The sequence below is a fragment of the Notamacropus eugenii genome, chromosome 3 (assembly GCF_028372415.1).
Source record: "Notamacropus eugenii isolate mMacEug1 chromosome 3, mMacEug1.pri_v2, whole genome shotgun sequence".
Taxonomy (NCBI): domain Eukaryota; kingdom Metazoa; phylum Chordata; class Mammalia; order Diprotodontia; family Macropodidae; genus Notamacropus; species Notamacropus eugenii.
Genome location: NC_092874.1, coordinates 386,502,759 through 386,530,429, shown reverse-complemented (window position 1 = coordinate 386,530,429; position 27,671 = coordinate 386,502,759). Strand labels below are relative to the sequence as shown.

At 41.1% G+C, this 27,671-nt stretch overlaps 1 protein-coding gene and 1 long non-coding RNA gene across 5 annotated transcripts in view; both read right to left on the bottom strand.

Annotated features, from left to right (window-relative positions):
- Positions 1-13,844, bottom strand: part of SNX8 (sorting nexin 8) — a 50,962-nt gene extending 37,118 nt beyond the window's left edge. For 2 of the 3 annotated variants that reach the window (XM_072597713.1, XM_072597716.1), the window contains exon 1: positions 13,684-13,843. In XM_072597713.1, coding sequence (XP_072453814.1) covers positions 13,684-13,750 — 67 coding nt within the window. In that variant the 5' untranslated portion in view covers positions 13,751-13,843. Of the gene's footprint in view, positions 1-13,683 lie in introns of all 3 variants that reach the window. The other variant, XM_072597715.1, reaches the window with a different exon arrangement.
- Positions 13,845-15,138: 1,294 nt separating this feature from the next.
- On the bottom strand, positions 15,139-27,658 carry LOC140497132 (uncharacterized). Of its 2 annotated transcripts, none has more exons than XR_011964541.1 (3): positions 27,147-27,658; positions 21,301-26,348; positions 15,139-20,197 (listed from the first exon to the last, which is right to left on the bottom strand). It is a non-coding gene; the product is annotated as an uncharacterized lncRNA (long non-coding RNA). The 2 variants fall into 2 exon arrangements; XR_011964542.1 differs by having other exon boundaries at positions 25,949-26,348; positions 27,147-27,280.
- Between the last annotated feature and the right edge of the window lie 13 nt (positions 27,659-27,671).

The following is a 27,671-nucleotide window of genomic DNA, read 5'->3' as shown; positions in this document are numbered from 1 at the left end:
TATGAATACCCAGAAACACTGTGTCTACATAAAACATATTGTATTAAATTTCCAATTCAGGTAAAATAACAAGAGACTTGAAGGCCAAAGCTTATTTCTATAAGACTGGGTTCTAATGAAGTTTTTTCATACTTTCCTAATGAAGAACATGATTTTATAGGTCTTTTCAGCATATCTGTTTTCCATATGATTATTGTAAATCACATGCTGCTGATGGAGGCCCACTCATAAAAATCTAATCATTCTCAAGCTTTACAGTGCTTCTAATAAGGGGTGTGGCCAAGGCTCTGAATTGTTAAATTTTCCATGTGAGCATTTAAAACTCAGAAATCAGCAACAGATACCAACCAGAGCTTGATTTACCGTTTTCATGATTGTCCAGACTGAAGTGATAAGCAAAATGTTAATAATACAGATTAAACTTAAAAGTATGTCTTCCCTAAAAAAAATTTTTTTTTCCCAGACAGCCAGTTGTTAAACATTTACCAGTACAATCCTGGTTCTAATACTTTCCACAGCAGACACCAGGGTAACCACAGGAAAAAGAGAATCTTTGGTTTGCTGAAGATATCACAAAATTGAAACAGGGTACTGAAAACTGTCCTGTATCAGATGATTTCCTGGTGACTCCGATCAAAGTTAAAGTAACTGAGCCAGAAAAGTTATCAGGTTATTACATCTCTCTAACTCTAAAATTAGACGTTTCTGAAAGGGGCTGCTAAAGTCTACTTTATTCCTCTGCCTTGCACATTTAAGAAATGTTTACATCAGGAGAACTGAAAAGACTTTTTCACATATTTAGAAAGGAGATTATTTTTATAACTTTAGAAAATCCATAGAAAAAGTGCCTTCCAAGGTAGAATTTAAAAGTTAAAAAAAGTTACTCTCTTCTCTGTTTCACAATGTAATCTATCCCTTTCTCCTACCTTTACTTTGGTTCTCAGTTCACTTCAAAATGATTAAATTTTTCGGTGCTCTCCAAAAGTGGAAGTTCAAATGTTTCCAAAATATACGAAGTGAATAAGCAGATGAGTTTAATTACAGTGAAAGCTAAACAGAGATAACCTGTGAAAGACAGGTATTGGGGCAATTCTAAAAGAAATACCAAGACAGCCTTCTCTGTCACAACACGAGGACATAGTAAATCAGAAGACTGAAGACCTAGAAAGTTTTCATTATTAACACACACTTCACTTACTGTGTCATTCTGTGTTGCTCAGAATCTAACTTTCACTATAACTAGACGTTGCAATCATTCAACTAAACTGTTTCCCCATCCCCCCCAAAATTGAAATTTTCACCAGTCTCTATGCATAACCAAAATATTCTAGGATCATGATGCTGGGATAGTCTCTGAATCAATTTGCTATTAATTAGCTGAAAGGGAACATGGTTACAACCTAGTCTTTTACTTCGTATAGTTTAAAAGTGATTTATTTCTCTAAATGCTTTGAGTGCTGGCAACACAAGGAGACAGTATACTCAGCTCAATGGATAGAAAATCTGTCTTCTGTCCAGCTACCAGTCTGAAGGGAAAATTATCAACAAAAATCATCTAGTGTCTAATGTGAAAATATGTTTAATATGAATGCATATGTAGAGCCTATATCAGATTGTACACCATCTTGGGGAGGAGAAGGAGGAGAGGGGAAAATTTAGAACTCAAAATCTTATGAAAGTGAATGTTGAAAAGTAAAAATAAATTAACAAAAAAATTAAAAAACATTTTGGAATTATGTGATGTAAAATATCTTTAAAAATCATCTAGTATCATAAATTGGGGAAATTAACAGGGCTTATTTGTATAGCATTTTTACAGTTTCCAAAGCATTTGACATTCTTTATCTCACTGTATCCTCACAGCAACCTTAGGCAAATATCATTATCCCCATTTTACGGAAAAGGGACTGTTAAAGGAAAAACTCACAAAAACAATCATGCATGTCTTCAGAAGAAAAGAAGAGATAACCATGAACAGAACAGAGAAGTCAGAGAATCGGGTCTGGTAATCTGAAGCTCAATTTATACATGTAATTAATCTCTGATGAAAACTACTTTACTACATGACATGCACTCAAAGTCTGCATGACCCTCAATAATGTCAGTTAATCCTACCCAAAATGAAAGGAAAAAAGAACAAGCAGCTCACTAGCCCAGACCATCAATGGAGAGAAGTTCAAAACTTAGTAAATATTCTACAATAACCACTTGAATTAAGACAGGAAAATTAGTTCCTAGAGCTAAAGTCCTAGAGGTGGGAATACCCAGTTAAACTGAATTATTTAAATCAACCCAATTAAATTCAGCAAATATTTATTAAGCACCTACCAAAAGAAGAACAAGTGCTGAAGAAATACAACATCCTACGCCCCAAGGAGTTTAGGCTACCAGAGATACAATACAAACATACTTATGTATTATTTTGTATAATAGTTATTTATATAAAAGGAGCAACAAAGTGCAACGTGATATGGGGGTGGGATTATTACTTACTGGGAGGGATGGGAAAGAGGGTCAAAGAAGGCTTTTGAAAATTATTAACAAGCATTTTACTTTCTCTTCCTACAGCCTCCTCCTGTGCTCCACTCCATTTCCAATGGGAGGGGGAGGAGAGGAGAGATAGGAGGCAGAGAAAAAACTGGAAAAAAATGTCCATTTAAAAGATGCATAGTCTCAAGGAAGGCTTAAAATGGAGGAGGTGCTATCTGAGCCGGTCTTTAAAGGATAAGTTTGACTTCAACAGGTAGGGAAGGGTACTCCAGATACAGAGAACAGCATGAACAAAGGCAGAGAGAAGGCAAATCCCAGGATCCTTCTGTGAGTTGTCAAGTATAGAACTTGTAGAGGGGGAATAAAGCAGGAAAGGTAAGGGGATTCCAGATTGTGGAGAGCCCTGAATGCCTGGCTGGAGGAACTTTATCTGGCAGGCAATAAACCAAGAGCCACTGAAGGATTCTGAGCAAAGGAGTCATATGACCAGAGATATGTATAAGACGAGAGCTGAGGCAACAATCAAAAAGGGAACTGCCTAAAATGCCTTGCACGTAATTCTAAATCCAATCTAACTGCTACAAACAGCTGGCACAAGCACATTTACCAGCTAGGACACAGACTTTTCTTAAGTGCCATTAAAGATTTACCACAGAATAGGGAGGTGAGACTGCCTTTCACTGTGTATCCCCAAACTTTCTTGGATTGCTAAAGATTAAATTTTAAACTTGCATAAGAAACATTGACCAAAAGCTACCAATTTTACAATCCAAGGAAAATGTAACCATCCAAGTAATCCACAAGTCATGTATATACCCTTTATTTAGCTTCTCAATAAAAACTGAAACCAATTTAATATCTTCCTTTGCCACCAAATACCAATAAAAGTTCTTCCACAACAAGCTTATATTTATTCCAAACTAGGCTGTGTTCTCCCCCAACATAAAGGTAAAATTATGTGATCTTAGAAAGAGCAGTTTCAGCAAAATCGTGGGGAAAGAAACCCAAAGAACACATCTACTACATAACACTTAAGGCATAACTATAATTTAGAATTTGAAGTCATTTGAAAAGATAGGGAGCTGAAGCATATCTTTATATTACCTTGGAAAAAATGACTATCAACAATTTAGTCATATAAACAAGATTTGGAGTAGAATATTTATATAAAAGAACAAATTATTTTAACTTTAGAAATACCTACTTACAATACAGCACGTAGGGCAGGTAGGTGGTACAGTGGATAGAGGGCTGGGCCTGGAGTCAAGAACACTCATTTTCTGAGCTCAAATCTGGTCTCAGACATTTACTACCTGTGTAACCCTGGGCCCATCACTTAGTCCCATTAGCCTCAGTTTCCTCATCTGTAAAATGAGCTACAGAGGGAAACAGCAAACTACTCTACTATCTTTGCCAAAAAACCCCAAATGGGGAAGAGTCAGACACAACTGAATCTACAACTTACATATAACCAATGAAATTACAAAGGTTAAACTGTTATCTTGATCTCTAATAAGCATATCACTCTTAACTATGATAAACTCCTGAAGGTCTGAGATTGGTCCTATCTATGTTTCTCTCTCTCCTAGCACCCACTATAGTATATTTCATGTTATAAGCAATAAGTAAAGATTTGTTGAATAAATAGATAAGGATTTCAAATTAAGACTCTACTAGCCTAATCCAATTGATAGCATGCTTTTAAGTAACATAAAGGAATTTTAAAATGCTCTAATTCATATTCCTCTCTAATCCAGAATTACCCTCTAATTATTCAAATATTCAATATCTAACACCTATCTCTTTAGCATACTAATTCCTAGAAAGCCATGCTTATATATAGTACCATGCACATGGATGGAAATGCTTAATAAATATCTAATAATTACTAAAATTGAGACAACAAAATAGATTTTTCTCCTATGATGCTGTCAGTGTTTAAACAGTAACAAACTTTTTAGTACAAAGTACATCAATGTCTACTGAACCTCACATTACCAGAATTCACTTTCCAGCTACTTCTCCCGAGCCAACCCAAAACAGTTATTTTTGTCACTCAATTTAAGCATCCAGTAGATATAAAACTCAAAAAAATCACATCACCGTCCACAAGTTTATTAAGGTTTTCTATAGATCCTGAAAAAAACCCCATACATAACATAGCAACAACACTATTAACTCTGGGTTGGGCAATCTCCTTTCTCCCTTGATAAAACTGTTTAAAGAGTGAGCAGAGTGGCACAGTGGAAGGAATGCTGGACTCAGAGACATGCCCGCTAATTCTGGTTCAGCCCCTGCCTCTTATGTGACTTATTTCACTTCTTCGGTTTCCTAATGTTCTTATGATATGGAAAATTAAGGGGCTGGCAGATGATTTCTTAGGTCTCTTCCACCTATAATAATAGTCTATGAGGCTATGAAAAATAGTTTTCAATATCACCCTTACATCCAACTTACCTTTTACCACTTTCAATCTCTCTGAGCTTGAATCTGCACTTACAAAGAGGAAAAACCAGGACTGAAGGAGTATTTCAAGTCGGAGCTTCAGCTAATTCATTGGTTTAAAGGAAAAACAGCTATCCAACTTCTCCTCTGCTTCCCAGCAGACCTAACTTATGGACACATTTCCTTTTGTACTACATTTTTCTTAAGAAGAAAAAAAAACCTCAACCAGAATTCCCCTTCCCTCAATAGATCACTTTTCTGTTTGACCACACATAATGGCAAAATTTTTTCTACGTAACAGTGCCTCAGTTCCTCTTTTTCCTAATTGAGAGATTTTGCCTTGCAAATGACAAATGTTATGCCAAAGACTTAAAAATGAACAGTTTCATGATCGAGAATGTCAACTAAAATGTTATTCAAATGTCTATAGTTGTTAAACTTCCAACTAAAGTATTTTATCCTACCTGTACTTCTTAAGAAGGGAAACATTCTTTTATTCTCTTCTGTTTAAAAAGTCAGGTTCCACTTACATATACTGTTACATGGTTGATATGCTAGTTAGTTTTGTTAAACTATTTCCCTCCTTTTTAGATATTTTGTTACAAAGGATGGGTACGGGAGGAAGAAAGAATATATTCAGAAATAAAGGTGAAGTAAAAACAAGAGATATTTTTAAGAGAAGATTCAGGTTCATAAGATTATATAAAACATAAGGTTATATTAAAATATATAAACTAAAACAGAATCAGAGATTTGGAGCAGGAAAGAATCCTGGAGATCATCTAGGTCAGCCCCTTTACACTGAGACTGAGACACAAAGGCTGTGACTTGCCCTGGGTCACATGTGTAATAAGTAGTTGAGTCAGGATTCAGACTCACCAACATGTGGTCATTTGTGTGAAAAATAAGAGTGAAAGTGTGTGATATTTGTGTCCCATCAATCCCACAGAACTGAAATTCTATCGTCTCAGAATTAAAGGAGTATTAAGCAAGAAGAGCAACTGTTACGTATACTGCAGCTCTCATTCTGAATTACTCAGCTTTATAGTCTTAAAACCTAAATCATCCAAAAGATGGTCAGATAAAACTATCCTGAAGACACTTCATTAAAATCCCTGTCATCCCAGACTGCAAAATCTAGGAATGAAATGAAATGACTGAAATGTTCTGATCAATAATCACCATATGTATCAATAAGGAAACATGTAAGGAGTACTTGTTGCATAAGGTTCTATATTATTTCTCCCTTCTCCTCAATCCAGAATGAAAGCCCTTCCTTCAAGAAAAATATTTAAGAGACATATTAAAAGCGAACAATACAGTAAAAGTGAATTGTAAGAAATGTCTAACATTTGATAAACAATAAATACCATAAGAGTTCAGAAGAGGGAGAGGCACTAGAAGGCCTGTGCCTTCCAGTGTGTGGGACTCCCATCCATCAGGGATCCAGACAGCCTACACTTCTGGAGTCTGCTTCACATCCCTGTTATCTCCTCGTCATGCATGCAACCTTGAAGCCTAAGGATTCCATGGGGCCAGTCAAGTCAGGGGAATTGCATCACCAGAAATTTTTACTGACCCAGACATTCAGATAAAAGTCATATGCTCCATTCCCAGTGTTTACAGTGACAAGCCATAAAAGGTGATTCCACAACCCCTCTGTCACACTTAGTCATCATAGGATCCTGGGTCAGGTCTCTGACGCTTAAATGGTTCTTCCTCCATCCTATGACTGTAAAACACCCACTTCCTGTTCCCCTTATTCTACTAATTCAGAATCTCCATCTGCTGAGCAAAAATCCTTTCCCCAGCCACTTCCACTTATATTCTCATCATCTTAGATCTTCTGATCTTATATGCTTTTCCATCTTCTGGTATGGTCTTTTTCTTGACCTGATCCATTCCCTCTTATTTGGGGGCTTCAACATACATATTGATGTTCCCTTAAACACTCTGGCTTCTGAATTCCCTACTTCCATTAATTCCCATGATCCATATTTTTAATCAGCTTAGCCACCCACAAGGATGATCATTCACAGGATCTCTCCTTCATCTATAACCAATCACCTCTACAATCTCTAACTCCTTCTCAACATAAACTTTTATTCTTCCATCTCTCTCTGCTTCACTCTCCCTTGAGCCGTATGTGCTTCAGCATCACTCCATCACATCCTTCCAACTATCTCTACCCTACCCAATTACCCTGCTTTAGCCTCACTATCTTCTCTCTACGGTTTTGACCACAGAGTAGATGAATTCAACTATATACTGTCCTCCACTTTCAAGTCCCTCATCCCTTTATCCTACCACTATTCACCCTGCCAATCTTCAACCCTGGACCACACCTATCATTTATTTTCTCTTCTATTTCCAGGCCACTGAATGCTTCCAAAGAAAAAAGTCACACCACTGTGCCAGCTAAGGACATTAACCCTCATGTTATCTAATCTCTACTGAGCCTTGCTGCTCTATGGTAATCCCTTCATTCTTCCCTAATTGGCTCCCTCCCTCTGTGATATCAATTCCTACTTCAATGAAAAATTATTAAGTAATTTTTCCACTAGATGCTTCATTCCCTTACTCCAAAATTCAAAATCACTACAGGTCTTCACCCATGCTCTCCTTTGTTCCCCTAAGATAGGTGGCCCTTCCCCTTATCAAAGGTAACCCTCTACTTGTACCCTGGATCCCATCCTCTATGGTCTCCTCTGGGAGAGAGCCCCAGGATTTATTCTTTCCCTGTTGCCCACAAGCATGATTTGGTTCCCCTTATCCTAAAATCCTTCATATAAGTTCCACCTCACACCTGTTAGATTGGCAAAGTTGATCAAAAAAGGGAAAATGGCAAATGTTGGAAACGTGTGGGAATACAGATGCATTAATGAACTTTAGGTGGAGGCAGGAACTGTGTCAGAGGATTTAGACACTGAAGGTACCTTGAAGACCAAGTCCCTTGTTTTAAAGACAAAGAAACTGAAGCCTAGAGAGATAAATTGGTTTGTTGAATTTACACAGGCAAGTAACTTTTTATATCAATATATCTATATCTAGATACATCTATAGATAGATATGAGGGATCATGGAAATCTTGTTCATTTTAATTTTGAGCTGGATCTTGGGGGAAGTCACACTGACTTGGGATTTCAACTGCTAAGAAAGAAGGTAAGGACAGTATTAGCAAAGGCATGGAGATGAGAGAGACAGACAGAGAACGAAAGACAGAGAACGAAAGAGAGAGAGAGAGAGAGAGAGAGAGAGAGAGAGAAACATGCTAGGTGCTAGGACTGGGGATGTACATACAGAAAGACAGATAAATATTTAGATATCTCCCGCCCATGTATGAGTTCTTGCATAGGCTATCCCCTCATGCCTTCCTTATTTCTGTCTCTTAGAATTTCCTTCAAGGCTTAGCTCTTCTTTTACATGAGATCTTCCCTGATCCAGCACTTAGTACAATGCCTGCCATATACAAGGCACTTAATAAATTCTTACTGACTTGACTCATTTCCTTCAGCTGTTTGTCCCATTCCCCCCACTCCCCCCGCAAAGTTTCTTGTATTTATTCTGTACATGTTCCCTATCTACTCATTTGAGTTTGTGCACTTCCCTTCAGTGTAACGTAAACTCCCTAATGGAAAGGACTGCTTCATTTCTGACTCTGTATCTCCAGCATCTAATACACTACCTGGCTCATGAATGGCACTTAAAAAATATCAGCTGAATGAATATGCCAGCTACATCTTCTCTTCTCCAGGTTACATATCTCCAGTGCCTTCAAATGATCCTTCTATACATGAATCTTTCACCATCCTGGTTACATTTACAATTGCATTCAATATAATTACAATTGGTTACAATGTAATTACTGGTTATAATTCAATAACAGCATTATTCTTAAAATGTGGCCCCCATAACTGAACACAACACTCTGGATTCAATCAGAACCTGGCAAAGTACAGCAGGACTGTCACATGCTGGAGATACACGGATGCCACAGAAAGACTAAGGAAATACAAAAAGACCACTGGATTTAACAATAAAAAGGCCATTAATAACACTGGAGAAAGTCATTTTGAGACAGATTCAGATTCCAAAAGTGTAAGGAATGAGTGGGTAATGAAAAAGCGGAGATACTGAATGTAGTTATTCTTTCTAAAAGTCTAGTTGTGAAGGAATGTTGAAGGAATCATGACAGGAAGGATTGTGGGAATTAGGGACCAAGTAAAAATTTTTTAAAATCAAGAGAATAAGAATGTGGGGGGAGAATTTGGGCACCCCACAAATCACATTCTAGGATGCCATCTGGCCAATTCTATAGATGACAAAGACAACGCTACTGATCAACATGGGAGAGGTCTTGGAGACCATTTAGTTCAAATCCCTGTTACAGATGAGAAAGCTGAGGCACAGAGAGCTAAAGCAATTTGCCTGAGGTCACACAAGTAGCAGTGGGAGGTGAACCCAGGTCTTCCTCAATCCAAGTCTGGTGTACTATCCACTCCACCACACTATTAGGATAATTTGCACCCTCTTCCAGTTAGTGATGTAACAATATACTACCCATAGTTAGCCATAGTTAAAGGTAGTCTATAGCCCTGAAACATGCAGATCCATTTTGTGAGCTTGACCTGATAAACATAGAACTCTCAATAATATAACTAGCCAGTTAGTTAGAGGAAGGGATATATTCTACAGTTGAAAGTGGGGGGAGGGGGGAAAAACTAATGAAAGGCCAAGATCTGGTAGAAAAATGTAGACTAGTCATAGTAACAAAGGTTCTTGAGGAGTCATGGTCCTAATATGAGTAATATGTAAGATTTCTTTAAAGATCACATAAAGGGGGAGGAAAAGGGCAAGACTTCTTACTTTTAATAGCTTGAATATCAACATTAACAAAAGTAAAGTGTAATAAACAAATTCTGGGTTTCCAAACCGAAATATACAGAGATCCCTTTGAGGCCACCAACCTAGAAGCAACCTGGTACCTTGGAGGCACCCTCTTTTTATGTACCTCCAAGCAATGAAGGACACATAATATCACTTTATAGCATATTACATAACAGCCTTTACTTTCTGAAGCTCACATACATTATCAAAATTGCCCAGTAAGGTATACAGGGCAAGTGTCAGTAGCCATTGTTTACAGATGAGGAAAACATCTGCAGACAGGGTAAGTGACTTGCCTAAGATAGTGATACAACAATGACATCTAAAATTCTACAGTGCTTTCCAATTTGCAAAGTGCTTTCACATACGTAAATGCTAGGATTTCTGCCTCATGAATCTTCCCCCCTCTCTACTGGATCCCTTCCCATAGGCTAGAAACATATTCAGATCTTGACTCTTTCGTAACTTTGTTACTCCCTCAAGGTAACTCTCCTCCCTTCCCACCTGTACCCAATTTTCAACACACACACACACACACACACACACACACATACACACACACACACACACACACACACACACACACACACACACACACCCTCCCCTCCCCCCCCCCCATGGATTCTGTCCTCCCCACTCTACTGAAACTGCAGCATCTCTGAACAACCCTCTCCTTCACCAGTTCCTCATGACATTCTGATCCTTACACGTGCCTGGCCCCGAAGGTTGTCCTCTCTCCTCCCTCTACACTTTCTTGGTTATCTCATCCAATCTCTCAGCTTCAATGATCAGATCTCTATGTGCATAGCTAAAATATCTAAATTTCTACTTACAATTCCAGAGCTCTAGCCCCATATTTTCAATTATTTGCTAAATATCACTAGCACCTAACATTTATATGACTCATGGAATTTAACCTACCCTGCATATGCTCCACTTTGGTTAGTGGGGATGCTATATTAGTGGACTCATCACCTTGGAGTTCTTTCCAATCTTCCTCTTGTCTCATCCCATACATAGAATCATTTGCCAAGTTCTAACTTTTCTTCTTGTTGTTCAGTTGTGTTTGACTCTATGTGACCCCATGGACTTAAGTCCATGGAGTTTTCTTGGCAAAGATTTTGCAAAGGTTTGCCATTTTCTTCTCCACTATGTCCCTGTTTTACAGATGAGGAACTGAGGCAAATAGGGGTTAAGTGACTTGCCCAGGGTCACATAGCTAGCAAGTGTCTGAGGCTGGATTTGGAACTCTGATCTTCCTCATTCCAGGTCCAGTTCCCTATCCACTGTACCACTTGGCTGCACATGGTCTTTCTTCCTCTTTTCTATCCTTTCTCTGTCTTCAATAATAATTCTTCCTCCTATCACTTCCACTCCCATTACACCCATCCTAGTTCAGGCCAATAGATCTCTTCTTGCTAAGCTACTGTAAAAGCTTAATTGGTCTTCCTGCCTCCCGCCTATCATCACCCTAATCCATCCTCCAAGTAGCTGCCCAAAAGATCTTCCTAATGTACCCCTCCACTTAAAACTTTTAGTAGCTCTCCACTATCTGTTCAATAAAGTATTAACTCTTAATTCTGACATTAAAAGTTTTTAATCTCATCCCCATTTATTTCCTAATACTCTGCTTCATGAATTCTCCATTCCGGCCAATCTGGACTACTCACAGAGTCCCAGCTATTGTCCTTTCTTCTCTGGTCACCAGGCCTTTGCGCATACTCTTCCTTCTCCCACCCCACTTTATCTATCAGCTGAAGTCACTCTCTCCCCTTAAAATCCAAGTGAAAATTTCCCAGATCAAGAAACTTTCCTTGATTCCTCTCTTCCCTCAGGGGAAAGTACTCCCTTTATCCTCAGATTTTTCACAGCATTGGGTCTACACCACTTCCCTAAACTTTTAAATTTCTTATCCATTACTTATCTGTGTACCAGTCCTTTCCGGGCCCCTACCCCCCTTTAATTAGGATGCAAATTAAAGGAAATCAGGATCTACTTTGACTACCTTCATATCCCTACTACCTAGTACAGGGTCTCTGGTATGCCAGACACTTGAAATACTCTTGGAATTTAATAACAACCCTTAGGCAGGACAAGTACTATTTACCCCATTTTGTCAAGGCTCAGAAAGGTTATATATGACTTGCTAAAGCTCAAAGTTAGAAACTAGGTCTCCTAATTTCTAGAAAACTCTTTCCAAAGAGTTCCTGGGTCTCTACCACCTCCAATAAAACAGGGTTAGGATTTTCCTAGAACTGGGATTGGACTACTACTATTAGAAGGCTGGACCTTCCTAGAAGTGTGGTAGTTAAGTTTTGTTCAGAAGAATGAGATGGAGAGTCAGGAGCCAGGGCAACTCTAGAATCCTTGGAATTGGTGAGAGTTGTAACTAAAGGAAGGAAAGTGTGTTAGTTGACAAACATTTAAGTGCCTCCTCAGTGCCAATCACTGCCTAAGCAAAAGAAGCTAATTGGGAGAAGAGTGGCAACCGGTAAGGTGATATGATTGAAGGCTGCCAAGGAATGGACTTGAAGTCAGGAAAACCTGAATTCAAATCTTACCTTAGACACTTAAGTAGTTGTGTGGACTCTTAAGCCAAAAAACCCCAAACTCTCTAGGCCTCCATAGCCTTTATGACCTCTCCAATATTTCCCTAATTTTTCTTCTCCAATTACCCCTCCCCTGATGCAGGCCCTCATCATCTCATGCCTGGATTACTGCAGTAGGCTTCCTGTCTCTTCCTGGCTATCCTCCACTTAGAGTTCAAAGTAATCTTCCCAAGTTTGGTAATGCCACACCTGTCCCAGTCAATGAATTCCAGTGGCTTCCTATTACCTCCAAGATAAAATATAAAATCCTGTTTGACTTTCAAAGCACTTCAGAACTTGACCCCTTCCTATCTTTCCAGTCTTCTCATACTTTGCTTCCCTCCACAAACTCCACAAACCAGTCTCCTAACTGGCTCCCTGAACAGGACACTCCATCTCCCAACTGCAGGCATTTTCTCTGGCTGGAACACTCTCCTTCCACACCTTAGCTCCTTCAAGTTTCAGCCCAAATACCACCTTTTACGAAAATCCTTTCCCTCAGAAATCATCTCCAATTTATCCTGCATGTATCAGTTTGTATGTTGTCTCCCTGACTGGACTGTGAACTGCTTGAGGCGAGGGACTGGTTTTTTGGGTTTTTTTGCACTTAGCACAGTATCAGGCACATAGTAGGTGCTTGAAAAGGCTCGTCGACCCATTTATGAAACTGAGGTCATAATTGTGTGTACCTCACACAGTGGTGAACATCAAATGAGACAACACATTAGAGCTTCGCAAACATGGAAGTGCTGCCGAAATGCTAGCTGTTATACAAAAATCAATCTGTCAAATTATAAATCAAAAAATCATGTGCCAAGTCGGAGCCTTTCTACCTCTTCAGCAACATTTCCTCCTCCTTTCCACTCTCACGACAACCCTCCTGACTGAAATAAATAAAAGCAGTCGAAATAAATCAAAACCAGTTTAAGCAGAGGGGACCTCAGAGACCATCCAAGATCCCCGCACGCACGCTAGCACTTCAGAAAACGGATTAGACCCGAATGCTGCGTGGACGCTTGCCAGTGCTCACGCACAGAACGGATTGAACAGAGCGCTCATTACAGCCCCGCAGAGGGTCCCCCGAGCTCTGCCCCCACGCCGGCTGCCTTCTCCATATCCAAACGTTTCCCTTGCTCACGGACTAGGAGGTCGTAGCCCCCCCGCTGTGCCCAGGGCTCTAGCAGGTAGCCCGGCGCGGGCGGGACCGCGGCTGGGAGAGCCCCGGGTCTCCGGCCTCCGGCCCCTGTCCCCGGCCCCCCTCCTGCCCTCCTACCTGCCGGGCCGAGGTCCGCAGCCGCCGCCTCAGCGGGAAGCGGCCGGTCCATCTCGCGGCCGGTCATGTGAGCCCGGCCCCACGTGACTTCCTCCTCCGAAGCCGGGCCGGGACCCCCTCACCCCGACCTCCCCCGAGGCCCGGCCTGGGGACTGAGGAGGCAGCGCTGGGGCCGACCTCCAGCTCCGGGACGCGGGCTCGCTCCGCCCCCTGCTGGGCGCAGAGGGTCCCGCGGCTCCGCCGCCGCCGCCGCCGCCTCATGCCCCCTGCTCCGCCTCCTGCTCTGCCACCGTCCTCCTCTCTCCTACCCTCCTCCTGCCCCTCCTCCCCTGCTCCTCCTCCCTCCTTCCTCTTGTACCCTCCTCTCTCACCTTCCTCCCCTCCTCTCCTGCTCCTCCTCTCTCTCCCCCTGCCCCTCCTCTCCTGCTCCTCCTCTCTCTCCTCCTGCCCCTCTTGTCCTCCTCCTCACCTCTCCTGTTCTCCCCTTTCTCCTCTCCTTTAACCTCCTCCTCCCTCCTTTCTCTTGTACCCTCCTCTCTCACCTTCCTCCCCTCCTCTCCTGCTCCTCCTCTCTCTCCTCCTGCCCCTCTTGTCCTCCTCCTCACCTCTCCTGTTCTCCCCTTTCTCCTCTCCTTTAACCTCCTCCTCTTCTTTAACCTCCTCCTCCTCCTCTTCCACCATCCATTTCTCTCCTACCCTCCTCTTTACCCCTCCTCCTTCCTCTTCTCTTTCCTTCCTCCCCCTCTGCTCCTCCTCCTCCTCTCCTCCTGCCCCTCTTGTCCTCCTCCCCACCTTTCCTGTTCTCCCCTTTCTCCTCTCCTTTAACCTCCTCCTCCCTTCTTTCTCTTGTACCCTCCTCTCTCACCTTCCTCCCCTCCTCTTTTCCATCTTGTTCCCTCTTTCTCTTTTACCCCTCTCTCCTCCTCCTCCCTTCCCTCTTTCTCTTCTGTCGCCTTTTCCATTTTTACCCTCCTGCCTTCTTCTCCCCTTCTCCTTTTTGGCTCTTCCCTCTCTACTCCTCCCCTTTCTCTTCTCCTTTACCGTCCTCTTCCCCTCCTTCTTTTCAATTCCCCTTCTCCCACCTCACTCCTCTCAACTTCCCTTTTCCCATTCCACCTCTTCACTTCCTCATCTCCTTTTTCTCTCTCCCTTTCCCTTTCTCTCTCCTCTCTCCCTGCTTCTCTCCTTCCTTCCTCTTCCTTTTCTTCTCCTTTCTCCTCATTCTCCTCCCTTTCCCCTCTTTCCACTTCATCTCTCTCCTCCCCCCTTTCCTATTTTCTCTTTTGCAATTCCTTACCTTCTTTTCCTGGAATTTTTTTTTTAATACACTCATTATTCTATTTTTCCCCAATTACATGTGAAAGCAATTTTTAACATTTGTTTTTTTTAAAAAAATTGAATTCCAAATTCTCTTTCCCTCCTCTCCCCCCCTCAATACGAAGACAAGCAACTTGATAGATGTTATACATGTGCAGTCATGCAAAACATTTCTTTATTAGTCATATTGAGAAAGAAAACCAAAAAGAGAAAAAAAGAAAGTAAGGAAAAATTATGTTTTAAACTGCTCTCAGACTCTATCAGTTCTTTCTCTAGAAATGGACAGCATTTTTCATCATAAATTCTTGGGAATTATCTTGGTTCATTGTGTAGCAGAGGATAGCTAAGTCATTCACAATTACCATTGCTCTTCCTGTCTGTGAAATTCACTTGGTTCTGCTCATTTCACTTTGCATCAATTCATGTAAGTCTTTCAAGAGTTTTCTTAGAGCATCCTGCTTATCATTTCATATTATACAATAGTATTCCATCACAATTACACATCACATATAATACAATTTGTTCAGTCATCCCCCGATTGATGGGCATCCCCTCAATTTCCCTGGGACATTTATTAAGAAATGCTTTTTCATTGATTCATTCATACCTCGCCCTCTCTGGTGTCTGGAACATAGCATATGTTTCATAAATGCTCATTCATTCATTGACTCATGCTCCACTCTCTCTTCCCCTTCCCTAGTTTGTGGCACAAGGTAAACACTTGAATGCTTTATTTATGTCCCCCTCTCTTCCTTTCCCCTAGACTAGAAGATCTGTCATTTTCCTGTGCTTCCTCCTTCCAGCTTTAGTTCCTCTTTCTAAGACCCTTAAGTAGTTTCCCTTTACTCGGATGTGTATCTACAAGTCTTCACCCATCCTCTTCCTATTGCTATCTTTTTTCTTTCTCTGATGTCCCTGCTTTGATACAAAATATTTCTAGGATGTAATATCACTCTTTTAAACATAAGCTCCTCATGGCCAAGGTCTATCTCTCTTTTTATTTTTAAATTTGTATCCCCAATGTTGTATCCCCACAAGAAGTTGCTTGGTATAGTAGATACACTAACTAGGCCTTGGAGTACAAAAGGTCCAGACTAAAGCCCACCTCTTACACACTTTGGCTATGTAACCCTAAACAAGTCACTTAACCTCTCAAAGTTTTTGGCAACTTTCTAAGACAATCAATGGCACAGCAGATACAGATCAGCATTGTTAGAGGGAATTTCCTGATTTGAAGTTCCCTATGAAATCACAAGTTTGTTCCCTACTCCAAACCACAAAAAAATAAAAATAAAACCCCCAGGGCACAGTAATACAGAACTTGTATTAGCATTTATTAAGCCCATTAACTGATTGAACAGATTCGCCCCTAGACTTATGTTCACACCTCAGATCTCCTACCTCCATCAACAGATCCCTTCAAAGGCTGCTGTGACCCCCCCCTAGCCTCTAAGTGACAACTTCATGGCTAATCCCAGGCTGCAGTTTTACCCAGACGTTCCAAATCCCTGAAAATTCTTTTTGAGTTATTCGTCTCTGCACAGGCTTGAGGAAACTGGGTATCTAGTTGGTGGAAGAACTCCTGTTGATCAGCTGAGAGTTCTAGGTAAGAGGTCGGAGGAGTAATGGAAAGTAAAATAACCTGTCAAAAGTGAGAGAGTAAAAGGATAATCATTGACAAGTGGTTTGCCTTTTTTTTTTTAACCTGACAATTCTATATTTTGTTCTCTCTTCATTACTTTGTCCTTTAGAGGCTATAGCATACGTGAAGTTGACCTCTCTATGGAAACTGTCCCAGTGAACTTACCGTGAAACTGTTAGCAGATTTTGCTTTCTAGACTTCCTGAATATGTTTTTACTGTAAGAATTGCCAAAAAAAAAGTTTTTCTTTTAAAAAAGTTATTGGAAAACTCTTAATAGGGTAGAGCTAGAGTGACATCTTATGACTAGTTAGGGAAAGACAGGCAAGTATATAATACTCAATTTTCCTGAACAAGGGAAGAGGAAGTGAAAAAGCATTTATTAAGCACCTACTAGATGTGCCAGGTGGCAGCTAGATGGAACCATGGATAGAACCCTGGGCCTAGAAGCAGGAAGACAAAGCTTCCTGAGTTCAAATCTGACCTCAGACAATTGCTAGCTGTGTGACCCTGGGCAAGTCACTTCACCTGTTTGCCTCAGTTTCCTCATCTGTAAAATGAGCTGGAGAAAAAAAATGGCAAACCACTCCAGTGTCTCTGCCAAGAAAACCCCCAATGTGGTCACAAAGAATTGGACATGACAAAAATGACTGAAAAAGAGCAACAGCAAAACGTGCCAGACACAATGCTAGGTACTTCTACAGATCTCATTTAATCCTCACAAATCTGTGTGGGACGTGCTATTATGACCCTAATTTTACAATTAAAGAAACTGAGGCAGATAGAAGTTACATGACTTGCGCAGGTCAGAGAGCTAGGAAGTATCTGAGGCTACATTTGAATTCAGGTCTCTACTGTACCACCTGGCTGGCTAAATATGTAATCAACTGTTAGAGGCATTAGCATTCTCAAGCTTCTTCTGCGTCCATATAGCATGTTGAATTTCTCATTTTTCCTTTCAAATAATTTAGCTAACCAACCCTAAGAATCAATCTCCTAACACTCCAGTAAGACTTCAGGCAGAATGCAGATCTGTTGAATGGTTCTCATTTCAATAAATTTTTATGAAGAACCTAGAGGTCATACAGTGCAATGCCAGATGGGGCATGGATGAGGGGAAGACCCCAAAGTTTGGAAAAGACAGATTGAGCTTTATCAGAGCTTAAAAATAATAAGGGAAAACTTGTAGCATTATAAGGTTTGCAAACCATTTTCTTTACATCTTCCTGAGGATCTGAGTCTTAAAGAGCTTAAGTGAATTCCCATGGGCACAGAGAGAATTTAAATCCTGTCTGAGACAGCATTTATCACAGAGTTTTGCATATAGTAAGTGCTTAATACATGCTTCATTAATTCATTCCAAATTTTTTACAAGTTACTTCTTGGACCTTTTATCTCCTGCCTCTTTCCCTTTGCAAAGATGGTACCACATGCCTGGAATTCACTTGCTAATTTTAGCTCCACAGAATCCCTAGTGTAGGGTTGAGTTGGTTCACTAAAGGGTCAAGATAGGGAAGGAAGGAGAGTGGAGCCAATATAGGGGTGATCTGCTGGGAAAAAACCAGAAGAGTGGAAGGAATGGGGATCAAAGAACAAAGAGCATGATTGTGGTTTTAAAGCCTAGGGCAAAGAAAGGTAAAATGATCAAAGATTATGAACAGATAGAAAGAAGTATTTCAGAATTCATGAACAAATTAAGTTGAATACTGTGAGTGAGGGCAAGATGACCATCCTAGTGTATAGCTAAGGTGGAATGGAGAAGTTGAGGAACTGGGAAGTTAGCATGTTTGAAGGAATATTTGGAGGCTATGTTGAAGGCCCTCGTAAGATAGCAGGAGATGGGGAGGAGAAAAAGGTTAAAAGCCAGGCAATAAATTCACTGGTGAAGGAAAGAGAATGGGCTAGGAATCAATTGATAACAGCCAAAAGGAAAAGTTAGACAGTTATTGATTTCAAGGTGCTCCCATTCTAACAGGGAAAGTCAACACACATGTAAGATTTGAAATGAACTCAGAGGGAGAAGTCTCATGGTCCTTAAAGTACAGCAGGAAGGCAGATGGTGTTGCCTCTTCTTTAATGTCATTTCCACTGAAAAAATCCCATCAATTTTTGATGTTGAACTGTTTCACAGTGCCAAGGACTTTGGTGGCAAGAACTTTCTTTTCCACTATTGTGCCATAAGAAATGATGAACAAGAAGACTTCAGAGAGGCCTGGAAGGACTTATATGATCTGATGCTGAGTGAAAGGAGCAGAACCAGGAGAACTTTGTGCACAGCAACGACCACAGTGTGCGAGAGTTTTTTCTGGTAGACTTGGATTTTTGTAATAACGCAAAAACTTCTTATAAAAAAAAAATCCCAAAGGTGGTTCTCAAGGCAAAATGCCTTCCACACTCAGAGAAAGAAATATGGAAGTCACTCACAAAATGTAGCAGATCATGTTTGTGTGTATGCATGTTTTTGTGTATCATGTTTTGATTTGTTATATGATTTCTTCCATTTATTTTAGTTCGACTACATAGCATGACTATAGTGAAAATGTACTCAATAGGAAAGTATATGTAGAACCTATACAGAATTGTATGCGGTCGTGGGGAGGGAGGGGGGTAGTGGGGGGTAGGTGTGGGGGGGATAAAAATCTTAATTTTATGGAAGCAATTGTAAACCATTAAAAAAAAATTTAAATCCAAAGTTATCCCCATTTCAAGAAATAAAAGAAAAAAATACCTAAAAAGCTCACAGAAGGGGAAGGGGTGTGGTGTGGGTGGGAGTGCATGATTGAAAATGGTAAGCCTCTATCCCAAAGAGATCAAAGGAAGAAGAAAAGAATGAATTTGTACAAAAACGTGCATTGCAGCTCTTTATGTTGTGGCAAAGAATTGGAAGCAGTAGAGGTACCCACCTATTCAGGGAATTGCTAGACCAATTATATTATATAAAGGCAGTGAAATGCAAATGCCACAAAAATGACAATGTTTTGTAGGAAACTGGGAAAACCTCTATGAAGTGAGGCAGAGGAGAGTAAGCAGAGCTAAGAGAACAATTTGTATAATGAAAACCACATTATGAAGACAAAAAAATTTTGGACATCTGATCAGTGTAATCATAGAGGACTGAAGATGACACAGGTCACTCATCTCCTGCCAGACAGGTGATGGACTTAAAATGCAGAATGAGACCTGCACTTTTGGATACAGCCAAGGTGGAAATCTGTTTAACAGAACTTTTGTATTTTTATCATAAGGGTATTTTTCTTTCCTGTTAATTGTCCATTTGGGAAGAGTGGAAGAGCGACAGAGAGAATGTTTATAAATGTAAATAAATATTTGAAAAGAAAGTTAATGAAAAATTCTCCAACTCAATAAAGAAACTATGCAATATTTAAAAAAAAAAAAAAAAGAACTTTCTTTTCTGGGTCTTTAGTGGCTGTAACACCTGCAAGAGTAAGTGCCAGGCTGCCTTTCCAGGTGGGCTGCTTCCCAGGATGATGGCTGAGGGCACTGGGCTGGAAGCACTGCTGTTCCCAAGGCTCCTACGTTCATGTTTCCATCAGCATCTGAAAGGAGATGGTGGTCAAGGTGCTGGTGTTGGTTTGACTTGCTTTGTCCCCCTACCCCCATCTCTCCCTTGGGAATCCTTGCTGCTTTGGTTAGGTTGGCCTGCTTGCCCTGTGGGTGGCATGTGATTGGCAGTTGTTACAAAGGGTTGGCTTCTCCCACAGGCATTGTCTCCCTAGAGGATGTCCATGAGGAAAGTCTAGGGTTTGCTGCCACTCTCAGTGTTCCTGTGCCTATTTTTTGGTTGGTCAGCAGTTGCTGCTAGTAGTAATGAGGAAGTCGGGGCCCTTCTTCATAATTTCTTCCCTCAATGATGACTGTGGGGACTGATCTAGTCAGATCTAGGAATACTGCTTTTCCAAAGGGTTTGGAGTTCAGGCTCCTGTGCTGTGTCCATTGGGGTCTGAGAGAAGACAGTGGTCAAGGTAGTGGGTGATGATGGTGGTTTGACTTGCCTGGTATGCATTGCCCCCTTTCTCTCCCTCAGTGGGCCTTGCTGCTTCACTAAGGCTAACTTGGCTGGCCATATTTCTCTAGAGTTGTCTTCTCCTCTGCCCTCTCTCACACCCTCTGCCCTCAAATGAAAAGACTGGATTAGTAAAGCCAGCTGGGAACTGGGAGAATGGATCAGTAGGGCACAACACATCCAATGTGGAGCATTAGTTACCCTGAGGGAAGGCGGTTTTAGGAATCATAGTCTCTCATGGACAAACTGACCCTTGGAGTCTAGTGGAAAGCTAAACCTAAAGTGAGCCTCCTGAGTACTCTACAAAAGGACAGAAATACTTCCAGTAACCAGGAGTTATGTCACTCCCTTGTCTTATATGTTCTTTGTATGTGCACTGCACCTTTGAACTACAAATTTGTGCCTACTCTCCTTGTGTATTTGTGTGAAGTGTACAGTCAGACCTGTACTTTAGAAATATCCGATTGACAGATTGTGGAAGATGATTTGGAGGGGAAGAGTGGAGGCAAGGAGAGGCTAATTAAGAAACTCTTCTAAACAGGGGGAATTTGGGGTGCTATAATAACAAAAGATATAAATAAACATGTATTTAAAAAAAAAGAAACTTGCAGGTGACCAGACTTGATTATACATTACCAAGGATAACAGAAAGATGAGGAACTACAGGTACAGAACAAGACATGCAGCTGGTGTGAAGCAGACGAAGCCTTCAGCCTGGAGTCAGGAAGACTTCAGTTCAAATTCCCACTTTAGATACTATGTGATGCTCAGCAAATCAACACTGTTTGCCTCAGTTTCCTTAGCTGTAAAATGGGTATAATAGCCCCTACATTTCAGGGTTGTTGTGAGGATCAAATGAGATAAAAATTCTAAAGTGCTTAGCACAGTGCCTGGCACAGACTATGTTAGTTATTAGTATTTTACATTAATGTTAATGTGTCACAGGAAAGATTTATTTTTCTTGGAGGGCAGAGAATTAATTGGTCATTGATGCAAAAAGAAAAAAGCAAAGAAAGATCATTGATGATGCATTTTTTAAAATGCATGGTAGAGGGCGCTATGTGGTACGATGGATAGTGCAGTGGCGCTGAAGTCAGGAGGATCCGAGTTCAAATCCTGTCTCAGATACTGTGTGACCCTGGGCAAGTTACCTAACCCCTATTGGTGCCCATCCCTCCAATGAATGACAGACATCCAAAGGAAGAAATGATGGGGTCTGAATGCAGATTGAAACATACTATATACACTTTACTTTTTCATGGTTTTTTTTCTCCCTTTGGGTCTGTATCTTCTTTCACAACATGACTAATATGGAAATGTTTTGCATGACTGCACATGTATAAACTATATCAAATTGCTTACCATGTCAGAGAGGGGGAAGGTAAGAGAGGAAGAAAATTTTGAATTCAAGATTTAGAAAAAAGGAATGTTAAAAATTGTTTTTACATGTAATTGTGAAAAATATTATTTGAAATTGAAAAAAGTGCATGGTAGAGAACAGAAGGAGGTTTAGAGGGAAACACTAACAAGCAGAACATGCTGAATTCAACAGTTGAAGGGCGTGTTCCAAGACATTTAGTGCAGTTTTAAGCTTTAATAGCTATGAGTCAACTCTGTTGGCCAACTGCCGTTCTTCACACATTACACCCCACACTTTTGCCCCGTCTGTTTCCCATGTCTAGAATCCTCCGCTCAACCTCTTAGAATCAAACCCTGGCTTTTGCAGGAGGCCTTTCTTAGTCCTCCCCATTCCAAAGCCTTCTGAGATAAACTTCCATAGCTACTGTATATATCTTGTACGTACATAATTACAAGTTGTCACCCATCACAATGCTCCTTGAGGGCAGGGAGAGAAAATGTTTAACATAAATGCTTAATAAATGCTGGCTGAGTGACCAATTTACAATGAGCATTTTTTAAGCAGCTACTATGGACAAGAGACTGTTGGGGATACAAGAACAGAAACACTTCTTGCCTTCTATGTGCTTACATCTGGGGGGAGAAGGGAGAGAGGCGATGTGAATATATAAATATATAATACAAATATTAACAAAATAGAGATCAAATAAGTACAAGATGACCTTAAGAAGGGAAGACACCAGCAGCTGGGAGGATTAGGAAGTTTCACATGGATGTTTTTTGTTGCTCAGTCTTTTCAGTCATGTCTGATTCTTCATGACCCTCTTCGGGATTTTCTTGGCAAAGACAATGGAGTGTTTTTCCATTTCCTTCTCCAACTCATTTTACAGATGAGGAATCAGGGAAACAGGGTGAAGTGACTTGCCCAGGGTCACACAGCTACTAAGTATCTGAGGTCAGATTTAAACTCAGGAAGAGAAGCAGGCCACTGCACCACCTAGCTGCCCTAGAAGGATAACTTAGGCTGAATTTTCAAAAAAGCTAGAGAGTCTAAGAGGAGAAGGTGAGGAGGGAACACGTTCTGAACATGGTGAACAAAGGTGTGTAGACAGAAGATGGAATCTCATGCATGAGAAACAGCAAGAGCAGTTAGTTTAGCTTAACCAGAAAGTATTGTAAGGGAAGTAGCATATCACAAATAAGCTCTAGATCTTCTAGAATGCAGCTTTCTACATCTCTCCCTCAGGATTCTAGCAGCACCCCTGTGTGACAGGAGAAAAATCCTATGCAGTTTAGACTAGTTTTTCCTTAAAAATGTATTGAGATAAATCTTATTGTCTCAGGAGACTAAAGACTCTCATTGCTGACATCATTTCCTCATTGCCTAGATACAAAAGCAGCAAAGTGGAAGGAGAAAGAGAAGAGTCTTTCAGACTTTTGGCAGGTGGATGGATTGTGAAGTGAGCATCTCTCACTTGAATGTTAGGGTCAATACCCTTAATGGGTCAGTCATTTACTGAGCACCATGTAAGGTAATATAGAAGCTACTTGTCAACATGGACTGTACCCAACCTCCTTTTTCCAGGAAAAAGTATATTCCCAGAATAAAAAAAAAAAAAGGTTTTTTTTTTTTATCCAGTGGTATAACAACAAATAATAACTGGCATTTATGTAGTATCTCTTATGTGCCAGGCACATTTTACAAATCTTAATCTCATTTAATCTAACACTCCTGTGAAGTAGGTACTGTTATAACCCTAATTTTACAGGTGAGGAAACTGAATTAAACGGAGATTAAGTGACTTACCCAGAGTCACACAACTAGTAGGTTTCTAAGACTGGATTTTAACTCAGGTCTTTCTGACTCCATGTCCAGTTTTGGGCCATCTAGTTAGCTCAATCCAAGGGCTCTGCAGGAGCCAAAATACTTAATTGGATTTTAGTCTTCTCACAGCACCTGGGGAAGGATTCATTTCAGGAGGACAACCTCTAACTGAAATTTTTCTTCAATTATTTAAAAATATCATTCTGAGGAGTCCATAGACTCTATCAGTCTGTCAAAGGGATTCATGACAAAAAAAATCAAGTAAAGTGAGAAGGCAGACAGTGGCTCATAGGATACTTTGGGGATCTGTACAGTAAAGACTTGACTATAATTTCAACCTCAGACACTTATTGTATTACCTGGGGCAAGTCACTTGACTTAGTCCTCTTATCTTTCCACTTTGTATTAGGCGTGGTTTCAACCCCAAGGAACCAGATGCATGCCCCAGTTAGATAACCTCCTCATTTCTTAACTTACCACTATGCTTGTTACCTCAGGCATTAATGGATAGTCACCACCTCCCTCAACCCTTTCTCCCTCTAATTAGAGGACTGGAGGGAGAGTTCAAACTCCCCCAAAGTCTTCCTTTATTTTATTCTTAATTAAAATTTTTTATTGTTTTAGAAAGAGAGATGAAGCCTGTTTGTAAGGTTCCTTTCTGAAAGCATGGTTATCATAATAAATATAAACCTAACAGGCTAGCTTCTCACTTGTGATAATGTTCCAGATCGAGGTTCTTGAGACTATTTGGATAAGATAATAAACTATGTATAAGCATTTGTTCTGAAAGGAAACCATACTCTGGGCGGAAAATGGGGATCAGCAGCATAAAGAAAAAGTTTTTGTAGAAAAAGATAATCCTTTGTGAGGTGTTTAATCAGATCTTTCTCACTTTCATTCATATAAACTTGTTTTTAAAGTATGCTAATATTTAAGATTTTCTACACTTATAGTTAGAAATGTTTATAACTAGCAGTTACGAAATAACCAAGTACTCCCATCAAAACCTAGAAACAAATTGCTGAAACCAACACTTCTTAATCTGATCATAATCAGTTCATGAAGGTTTTGATATTTTTACAGCTTGAATGCCTTTTACTGAAATGGTAAAGGAAAAGCAGATTTTATGTAACATAAGTATATATTTTTTGAACTCTATGGAAATGAGATTTTAAAATCACTTAAGGATATCTTTGAGAGATCAGTTATGTCCATCTTCTATGAGGAAGAACATGCATATCCTGGAGCTCTTTAAAAAATACAATATTCATTAATTAAAAACTATAGCATTAATAAAAATCACTTATATATAGTTCATATATATAGTATACGTTTGGTCTAATAGCAGTGTACTGACAGTGCTCTGAAACAGTATTTCTCTATTAGTTTAAATAGAATGTATTTAAGAAGCAAAGGCTTCCTTTATAGAGGGCTCAAACTGGACTCAGATCATTACCCTCCACAGAACAAGATGCCTCAGTTCAGGGTGCCCTCCCCCCCTTTTCCTTCCTCCTTTTGTGTGCTGTTTCTCCCTTTAGACCATAAAGTCCTTAAGGGCAGGGACTGTCTTTGTTTTTATTAATTGCATCCCCAGACTTGCACAGTGCCTGTACACATCATAGGTGCTTAATAGGTACATAGGTAGTAAGCACCAATGTTTACTGGACTGGCCTTAAGCTGTATGCCTCAGATTCCTCATCTGTGAAATGGGGATAATGACAGCACCTACCTCCCAGAGCTGGGATGAGAATCAAATGAGAATAATTGTAAAGCATTTAGCAGACACTATACAAGATGTTAGCTAGTTTAAGAAAATTATTATGAAAAGCAAATGAAACTGTTGTTGTTCAGATATGTCCAACTCTGTGAGACTTCGTTTCGGATTTTATTGGCAAAAACATTGCAGTGGTTTGCCATTTCCTTCTCCAGCTCATTTTACAGGTGAGGCAAACAGGCTTCATGATTTGCCCAGGGTCACACAGGTACTCATTGTCTGAGGCCAGATTTGACCTCAGGAAGGTGAGTCTTCCCAATTCCAAACTCAAAGCTCTATCCACTGTGCCTCCTAGCTGCCCCCCCCCCCATAAAAGTTATTATTACCATTACGAAGATCAAATGTGATAACTGTAAAGCACTCAGCACAGTGCCTGGCACCCAGGAGGGGCTATGTAAATGTTGTCCATCATTATTACTAGGATCAAAGGAGATAAGTGGAAAGCACAGAGTCTCACACATGGTAAGTTACTTGAATTACTACTGCTGCTGCTACTACCAATACCACTACCATCTTTTTTTTTTTTATCTTTCGATTCCTGTGTAAATTGGATTTAAAGGAGGCAGAGTTGCACGAAGTTGTCAGCCTCACTCTCTCCTCCAGTCATCATAGTCCAGTGGCAGGACAGAGTCAAGTCGGCTGGCAATGGCTCAGGATGCAGTGGCGGCTTTAGTGTCCAACCAAGTTCTAGATGCTCCACAAGGCCTGCTTCATCTGCCTTCATGGCTGTTGGAACAAATTGTTGTCATGCACCCATTCCATCAGAGGAAGTCTTCACATGCTTGGGGTAGGCATCCCCTAACTCACCAATGGATTTGAGGACCCTTGGTTACCCTCAACCTGGTTTGGCCCATCGGCCTAAAGGGTTTACAGGGTGTGGGGGCTGTGCATGCTGCTGCTTCTTGGAGCCACCAGTGAGAATTAGGTGGAACATGTGAGCACCGAAGGTGGAAAGAGGCCCGCCCCCCCCCCCCCCCCCCCCAAAAGGGCTGGCAGCCATCACCAAAAGTACTGGTCCTTCCTGAACACACCCTACACCACCACCACCACCACCACAGGCACTGGGGTAAAAAGCAGACCCCGCCCTCAAGGAGCTCACATTCTTCGACCAGTAAAACTTGCGTCCAAGGTCCCCCCCAAAAGCCCCTCCCCGACCCCTGGGTGGAGGAGCTGCCACACCTGAGATTTCAGCGGGAATGGGAAACTCCGGGAGAGGACACGCCCCCTTAGAGCGCCGATGGGAAGAGAGTAAATGACTTGCCCAAGGCCGTACATCCCCCTCCAGGCTAACCTCCCACGCCACGCGAGACCCTTTGAAAGAGCTCCGTTTCCCTCCCCCCCACTCGACCCACGGCCTCCGCACCACTGTCAGGGTCCCACCCGAGCACGGGAGCCCCAGGTGGGCAGGCTCCAGGGGAGGAGGTCTCTAGTGGGCCGTTCCATTCCGGAGAAACCACCGATTGTGGGGACAAAGCAAGGGATAAAGGCAGCGGCAGGGAGAGTTAGAGAGAGGAATGAGAGTACCCCCACCGATCCAACTACGTCATCGAAGTTAGCAGAATCCTCCGGATGGAGATGGTCAGCTCCTCCGCCCTGCCCAGACTTTCTTTTCCACTTTGGAATGGTCCGTTTCTTTGCCTAGTCAGTAGACCAGTCTAAAGTGTCGGGCGCGGAGGGGGAGTTAGGATTATGACCTAGTAAGTTCTCCGTTTAGAAGTTAATAGAACACTACCTAATAATTTTACTGAACTTTACATTTTCTCTGGAATTGGTTAATAGGTCACATTTCTTTTTCTTTTCTTCTTTCAAGAAAGGAACTTCTGCCTCCCCCTTTTGAGGTTCCCAAATGGTTCAGGCTGTTAACGTAGAGCTTAACGAGACACTACGAGAGTGACTGCCATGTTGGACCGAGCCAAATTGTTTCCCCAAGATGGGGGGGCCCAAAGTTGGAGAGTATTTAATCTAAAGAGTTAGGCGGCATCAACGACAGGAACCCCGCTTCTTGTGCCCGTAATGGAAGTATTCCAGACATTTAAAAACAGGTTTTCG